The sequence below is a fragment of the Streptopelia decaocto genome, assembly GCF_964273445.1.
Source record: "Streptopelia decaocto genome assembly, chromosome: 22".
Lineage (NCBI taxonomy): Eukaryota > Metazoa > Chordata > Aves > Columbiformes > Columbidae > Streptopelia > Streptopelia decaocto.
This window is the reverse complement of record NC_138677.1, coordinates 5,220,746-5,228,289: the sequence shown is the minus strand read 5'-3', so window position 1 is coordinate 5,228,289 and position 7,544 is coordinate 5,220,746. Positions and strand designations below refer to the sequence as shown.

The 7,544-nt window shown below is 66.8% G+C and overlaps 1 protein-coding gene across 1 annotated transcript; it reads left to right on the top strand.

Moving 5' to 3' along the window:
* The first annotated feature begins 389 nt into the window (after positions 1 to 389).
* Positions 390 to 7,323, top strand: LOC309449060 (uncharacterized protein). The gene is made up of 23 exons (XM_082070971.1): positions 390 to 625; positions 836 to 972; positions 1,279 to 1,347; positions 1,501 to 1,563; positions 1,645 to 1,701; positions 1,892 to 2,098; positions 2,317 to 2,679; positions 2,877 to 2,996; positions 3,080 to 3,133; positions 3,340 to 3,366; positions 3,777 to 3,878; positions 4,097 to 4,141; positions 4,261 to 4,341; positions 4,445 to 4,486; positions 4,595 to 4,622; positions 4,758 to 4,807; positions 4,896 to 5,030; positions 5,406 to 5,468; positions 5,585 to 5,653; positions 5,786 to 5,854; positions 6,133 to 6,327; positions 6,547 to 6,659; positions 6,840 to 7,323. The coding sequence occupies exons 1-23, from the start codon at positions 448 to 450 to the stop codon at positions 7,048 to 7,050; spliced, it is 2,478 nt and encodes an 825-aa protein (XP_081927097.1). The 5' UTR covers positions 390 to 447; the 3' UTR covers positions 7,051 to 7,323.
* The last annotated feature ends 221 nt before the right edge of the window (positions 7,324 to 7,544 follow it).

Here is a 7,544-nt window from a genome sequence, read left to right as displayed (position 1 = left end):
CCATCCCCAGGGCTCAACCTGGCAAACCCATGAGCCCACATCCATCCCCCCCTGGCACCAGGCACTGGGCAGACCCTACAGAGCTCTCACTGCGGCCAGTGCCCCCTGCTCCACTCCCCTCCTCGCTGCTTCTACTCCCCATTTCCATAAGCATCTCCTTCCTGGCCCTCCCTCGCATGGGTTCCAGCAGCTCCTCCTGGCCCTGGCTGCATTCCCTGCGGTTCCCAGCTGCCCTCCTTATCCCTGGCTGCGGTGACCCGGCCACATGGGTGCTCAGCCCCCCCGGATGCGGCCCGTGGGGCGCGGGTGTCGGGGCAGCCCAGGGGCGTGGCGGGCGGTGCCGTGATAACCGCGGGAGCCGCGCCGGGGCCGCAGGAGCAGCTGGTGTGGCCGAACGGGATGAGCCGAACACCCCCATCCTGAGCAGCCTGGCCCCAAGGCAGCAGCATGGGGTCTGGCGGTCCCCAGCGCCTCCTCCGTGCGCTCTGCATCCTCTCGGTGCTGGCCGAGCATCTGCCCAATGCAACAGCCCAGTGGTTTTACCCCCTGGGCGCAGAGGACACCACCCCGGATCCAAGCGTCAGCCCCGCGGCCCCCAGGGCACCCGCTCTGGACGGGGAGGAAGGTAGGCATGGGGGATGGGGGCACAGCCTCCCCTGCACCCCAGGAAGGAGGAGGCACCTCCGGAGTAAGACTGGAAGGTGAGGTGTGGGGTGCTGGGGTTCTGGTGACACCGCTGCGGCCGCAACAAACGCTGGGAACTGGGAGTGCTGTGCCACCCCGGTCCCCCTCCAGCTCTGCCGCCTCGCACCCCATCGTCCTTTTGCTCCCTCAGATGCTGGCAGCGTGGAGCCCCCCCGGAAGGTGCTGCTGAGCAAACCCCCGCTGGCCATGGCCCCCAGAGGCCGGCAGTCCCTTGCCAGGGGGGCAGCGAGGGGTCTGGGCCATGCGCTGCCGCGCACACGAGGACAGGTGCTTTTCCCCAGGCAGCGTCCCCCCTGACTCCCCCAGCCCTCCTGAACCCCCCCAGCCGCTGCTGGGCCCCTCGCTGCGTCCTTCCCCTTATCTGTGCCCTGCTCCAGCCTCCGAGCCGCGGCTCAGCCGCCTCTGCCCCCTTGGAAAGGAGCCATGGCAGCTCCTGTTGTCCCCCAGCACGGTGCAGCCTCACGGCAGTGCGGGAGCTCAGCTCCCACCCCCGGCTATGGGGTGCACATGGGACCCACGCACCGCCGGGGTCCCCCCAGCCCCACGCTGAGTGCTCCCTGTCTGTCCCAGCAGCACCGACCCACGGCTGCCCCAGAGCTGTTCGAGGGGAGCGCAGAGGAAGAGGAGTTCCTGCAGATCCAGGTGGTGGAGGGGACCTGGTCCCTGGGGGCAGCCTGGGATAGGCACCCAGGCGAGGGGTGCGGGGGGACACAGGCTGGCAGGGCTGGATGGGGACAGTGCTGCAGGGGACGGGGATGGTGCTCGGGGGTCTCCCTCAACCTCTTCTCTGCACAGACGACGGCGAAAGGGCTGCCCCAGCGGGCGCTCCTGGCCCCGGAGACAGATCCTGCCCTCCAGGTGAGCTGGGCGCAGGGTGCCTGTGCTGGTCCCTGCAGCCGGGGGTCCTGTCCCCCACCTCACCACTCTCTCCTCTTCCAGATGCACAACAGGTCCAGCTGCGTCTGCCCCGTGCGCCCCGGCCCTCCTGGTCCAAAGGTGCGGGGTGTGTGTGTCCCCGGGAAGAGGCGCAGGGACCCGCTGGGACAAATCCCTTGGCTCTTTTGGCCCTTCAAAACCTTTTCTGCTTTGGATTTGGACTCTGGCTTCGGGGTCTGGGTTGGGAGGCCAGCAAATGGAAGCGCTGGAGGTCAGGAGCAGGGAGCCAGGCTCTGTCTTTCCCCAACAGGGAGAGAAAGGCGACCGAGGGTTCCCGGGGGAGAGGGGCCAGCCCGGATTTTCTGGGGAGAAAGGGAAGACTGGCAGCCCAGGGCAGCCGGGTCCCCGGGGCCCCCCAGGTCCTCCGGGACCGCCGGGGCCCCCAGGACCACCCGGCACCTGGGGAGGCAGGAGCCCCCCCATGGCCGCTGCCCTTCCCAGGGGATCGGAGAACGAGGTGAGTGCTGGGATGGGGACACGGGCAGGCGGTGGCGGGTGGATGGGGGACGCTGGCGCTGGCTGCGGTGCCTGCCCTCGGCTGGACCCGCGGGGGTGGGGAGGGCTGGGCTGCAGGGCTGGGGGAGCGGGCAGCCCGAGGGAGGGGGACCAGGGGATGGGATGTTGCTGTTCACTGACTGCTCTCTCTTTCCTGTCTCCCTCCAACCCAACACGCAGCTGGGAGCGTCCAGCCCTGCAGGGAACCCAGGACCCCCGGGCCCCCCTGGGCTGCCCGGCCAGCCTGGACCCCCAGGCTACCCAGGCCATGAAGGGCCCCCAGGGGTCCCTGGGCGGGATGGGAAGCTGGGACCCCCTGGCCCTCCAGGGCCTGTGGGACCACCCGGTTTCCCCGGGGCTGAAGGAGCTCCAGGGTCTCCAGGCTCAGCAGGGCCAGATGGACCCCCGGGGGCACCAGGACTCCCAGGACCACAAGGCCCCCCCGGGGTACCTGGGCACGAAGGACCCCCTGGTCCCACTGGACCTGCATCACTCCCTGGCAAACCCGGGCTCCGAGGGGAGCCAGGATTCCCTGGGTTAAAGGTAAAGGCTCCCTGTGTATCCATGTCCCTGGGGCCAGAGCAGAGCCAGCGGGGGGGGGATGGAGCAGCAGGTTCACCGGACCCTCGCTCTGCCCCGGGGGGCTCTGGGGCTGCCCCGGTCCTGTGGCTGCGGGGACGGGGGAGACACAAGGTGCTGAGCCCCCCGCGCTCAGCGCCCCACGCACCGTGTGCCGGCAGGGCGAGAAGGGCGAGTACGGACTGCCAGGCATGCCAGGGAGCCCCGGCCGCACCGGGGAGACGGGCGCCCCGGGCGCGCCTGGTCCCATGGGGCCACCAGGGCCACCGGGGGACTACAGGGTGAGTAGGGGGTCCTGGGGCTGGTGGTGCCGGGGGGTGAGGGGCAGCCCCCGTGTTCACCCCAACACGTCCTCGCTTTCCAGTGCGACTCGCGCCACGCGGGGCACCGGGAAACGGCTGGGCCACCGGGCCCCAAGGTGAGCTGGGGAAGCAGCCACCGTGGGCGGTGGGGGCATGGGGGTGGCATCGGCCACGGCTGCTCCCCAGTGTCAGCACCGAGACCAGACAGCCCCATGGCGGGTGTTACCCATGGAGGGAGGCACAGCACTGTGCCAGGGGATTTGGGGGACCCGGGAACCCCTAGAGCTGCGGTGTCAATGGGACCTCTCTGCTTTCCTTCCAGGGAGAAAAGGGCGACCCTGGAGAGCGGGTTTGTAGCCATGGGCACTGGCTTGGGGGAGTTGGCTGGGGAGGGGGCCCATCCCCATCCCCACACCCTGAGTGTGAACCCCTGAACCCCATATGCTGCCTCCGCTCCCCCCCACCCCTCGGTGCGAGGGCAGAACTTCTGCCTCACCCGGGTGGCACCAACAGTGTCCGCAAATGGGCACTGGGGTGGGGGGGCAGCGAGTCACACCATCCCCTGGGGCACATGAAAACACACGTGTGTGCACATGGAGCATGCACACATGTGCACAGCCATTCACACACGTGTGCACAGCCATTCACACACATGTGCACAGCCATGCACACACGTGTGCACAGCCGTGCATGCAGCGCAGACCCATCCCCACCGCCCAGCGCAGGCTCTGATCGTGTCTCTCTCTGCGCCTCCCCCAGGGGTGCTGCTACGGGGAACACGGGTGCAAACCGGGCCACCTCCCCTTCCCCGGCACCGGCAGCCAGCCTGGCTCCTGGGCGCCCATCAGCGGGTACCAAACGGTGAGTCCTCAGGGCTCATTGAACCCCATCATGGTGAGGGGTGTTCAGGGACCCCAGACTGGCCGTGGGGACCCTGCAGCTGGAGCGCAGGCAGCCCCACAGGGCTCAGAGCCCCGGCTGGGGTGAAGGATGGAGGATGGAGGAAAGGAAGATGGAGAGGGGGAGGACTGAGAGGGGGAGGATGGAGATCAGCCTTCATCTTCCCTCTTTCTCTGCAGGGCGGCAAAGAGGAGCCAGAGATTTATGGAGCGATCATCCCCCATGTGAGAAACGCTGCCCTGGCCCGGGGAGGGATGAGGGACAGCAATGGGGTGTCTTATAGCTGCCCCCCTCAAGGCAGCACCAAAATAGCGCCATTCAATCCCCCACTGCTCTACCACAGGGTCTTCGAGGTCCCCCTGGGAACCCCGGCCCTCCCGGCCCCCCTGGCCCCCCTGGAGCACCAGGTCTCCTCTACTTCAATGTAAGGGCCAGCACGGGCTGTGCACACACCTGTGCCAGCGCACACGCGTGTGAACATGCACAGCACCAGGGGTTCCCTGCCAACCCGCCTGTCTTTATTCCAGAGGCTTTACCCCAGCCGTGCCCAGCAGCCCTGCAAGCAGCCGGTGAGACACAGCCTCGCTGTCCCCAAGCGGGACCCTGTCCCCTCCCCATGTGCCAGGAAGGGCAACCCTGTGCCCGGTGACAGTAACAGCCCCCACTTGCCTTTGCAGGCAGCCACTGACACAGGCTGGGCAGCAGGTACGGACATTTCTTGGGTGTTTCGGGGGCTCCAGCCTCCTCCTTTTTGCAAATCTCGGCTCCCTTCCTGGGCTCCCATCACCACCGCATCCTTGTGGTGCGGCTCCCTGTGACCCCCCTCTCTGGGCTCTGCAGGTGCTGACATCCCTCGGACGGAGCTGCCGGACGCCCGTGCCGATCTCCAGGTGCGTCCCAGCCACACCAGTGGGTGACCCCCCCGAGGCTGTCCGGTTGTCCCACTGCTGGGCCGTGACACTCTCCATCCCCCCCCAGCGCCAGACGTGGGTGTTCAGGTCTAAGGAGCTGATGCTGAAGTCGGGCAGCGCCGTGCCCGAGGGGAGCCTGGTGTACGTGCGGGAGGGGAGCAGCGCCTTCCTCCGGACCCCCACCGGCTGGAGCCGCCTCCTGGTACCGCGCACCGAGGACACCCCCCGGGGTCCCTCGCAGTGGGGGGGGTCCAGCTGCAGCTCTGGCAAGGGGCACCAGGGTGGGTTTGGTGCCGGGGCAGCGGAGCCTGGGGAGGGAGCCAATTCATAGAATCATTTTGGTTGGAAGACCCTCAAGATCATGGAGTCCAACCGTTCCCCCACCCCTGGCACTGCCCATGTCCTGAGAACCTCATGTCCATCTGTCCAGCCCTCCAGGGATGGTGACTCCAGCACTGCCCTGGGCAGCCTGTTCCAATGCCCCACAGCCCTTTGGGGAAGAAATTGTTCCCAATATCCAACATAAACCTCCCCTGGTCCCCCCCTAACCCATCCGTCTACTCATTGCGTTGAGCAGCTGGAGGATTCAGAGTCGCTCTTCGCTGGTGACGATCCCTCTGCCTCCACCCCACAGTACCAGGTGAGGGGTCTGGGCAGCCCCCGGGTCCGCTCACATCCCAGCAAAGGGACAGAGTCTCCTTTGCCTGTGGGGACGGGGACCGGCTCCTGCGGGACTGTCCTCTCCTTTCCATGCAGGCAGCAAAGCGGGCGCAGATGAAAGGTGACAACACGGGGACACCCGTGCTGGCCCGGACGCCCTCACTGGTGAGCGCTGCCGGTCCAGCCGTGCCGGGAGGGATGTGCCACGGAGAAGGGGTTGTGTTGGGATGGGGAGGGTGCTGCACCCATGGCACTGGGATGGGTGTCCCCAGGCTGACCTGAGCTGTGTTATTCCAGGTCCAGAAGCAGGAGGAACAAGGGCTGCCCCAGATCCTGCCAACCACCATCGCCCCACGGATCCCCTCGGTAAGCAACACCCTCCCTGGCTCCAGGGGTGGGTGACAAGTGGCCCAACCATGCGAGAAGGGGGAGAGGTGCTGGGGGGACCCCTCTGGCTGGAGGCTTCACCCTCCTGGCAAGAGGGGAGCAGAGACCTCAACACCTGGCCATGCCCAAGCCTCCCCCAAACTGCCATCAGAGTGGTTCCAAAGAATGTTTATTGATATGGTGATAGGCGCTTTCTATATATAAATATACATATATATGTATATTTATATATATATATATATGCGTCCCCTCCCCAGCTCCGTCTGGCTGCCCTGAACGTGCCCCTGGCCGGTGACATGAGCGGGGTCCGGGGCGCCGACCTGCAGTGCTACCGGCAGTCCCAGGAGGCTCAGCTCTATGGCACTTTCCGGGCGTTCCTGTCGGCCCCTACCCAGGACCTCGTCTCCATCGTCAAGAGGACGGACAGAACCCTCCCTGTCGTCAACCTAAAGGCAGGTACCCCTGTCCCACATGGGGGCTGCCGGTGGCAAAGCCCCACGGTCCCCGGTGAGCCTTGGCAGGGGATCCTTGCCTGGTCCTGCACCCCGGCTGTGCTTAGCATTTGTGTTTTGGGCAGCCAAGAGGAACCGAGGGCAATTCATTGCCCACATGTGGTTGGGAGAACAGCATCATCCTGGCCCCCAGCTCAGCGCCGCTTCTTGCTCCCGCAGGGCCAGCTGCTGGCCAAGTCCTGGAGCTCCCTCTTCAACGGCCAAGCTGGTGCCATCCCACGGAGCCCCATCTACTCGTTCAACGGGCGCAATGTCCTGACAGATCCCCTCTGGTGAGTCCAGTTGCAGGGTGGGCACCGGCAGGGTGTCCCCAAAAAAACACACCCATGCCAGGAGCCGGGGTGAGGGTCTGCAGCTCCTGGCACTTGCACAGACGCAGGAGCTGCTCCAAAGAGCTGGAGGTGCCCCAAGGGGTGTCCCCCAGCCCTTCTCACCCCCGTCCCCATCCGCAGGCCGCAGCGGCTGGCCTGGCACGGCTCCACGCCGCGGGGCGGCCATGCCCGCCGGCGGGATTGCCAGGGCTGGCGCAGCTCTGGCCCCGGGGCGGGTTTGGCCGCCCCCATGGGCGAGGGGAGGCTGCTGGCCGGGCAGCGGCACAACTGCTCCCAGGCGCTGGCGGTGCTCTGCGTGGAGGTGGCTTTCCCGTACCGGCACATGTGGTGACCCCGGCGCTGGTGACCCCCATCCGCGTGCCCCAGGCAGCCCACCCTGTTCTGCGGGGCTGGGGAAGCTGCTCCATGGGCAGCGCGGGGGCAGAAATGCAGCGTTGGAGCCGTGAGAGAGCATCGAGGGGACACGGACTCTGCGGGCAGGCTGCGCCGTGCTCAGCCCCGGCTGCACCGTCCCTGCAGATCCCCGTGCGCCGGGACAGCAGGGTGACACCAACCTGTGCCTGCCCACCTCCCTGCACCTCGAGCAGAGCGAACTTTGTCACCGCCCCAGAAATAAAGACACAAAAAAAGATGTTTTGGATGAAATGCAACACTCTGTTATGGGGGGCAGTACCCAGGATATTGCCTGCAGCAGCGAGGGGCATGGTGGGGCACACCGCAGCCAGCCTGGGGACCGGAGAGAGGGTCTGGAGCCATGTGTGTACCCCCTGAAACTTCCCCGTGCATCCTAGAGCCCCTCCCAGCACATCGGACCGCAACCAGGCA

Excerpts from the sequence above, each read along its gene's own strand:
- LOC309449060 (XM_082070971.1), top strand. The coding sequence starts at position 448 with ATGGGGTCTGGCGGTCCCCAGCGCCTCCTCCGTGCGCTCTGCATCCTC. Across the intron at positions 1,702-1,891 it reads CCGGCCCTCCTGGTCCAAAG|GGAGAGAAAGGCGACCGAGG; the intron begins GTGCGGGGTGTG and ends TTTCCCCAACAG. Across the intron at positions 6,660-6,839 it reads GTCCTGACAGATCCCCTCTG|GCCGCAGCGGCTGGCCTGGC; the intron begins GTGAGTCCAGTT and ends CCCCATCCGCAG.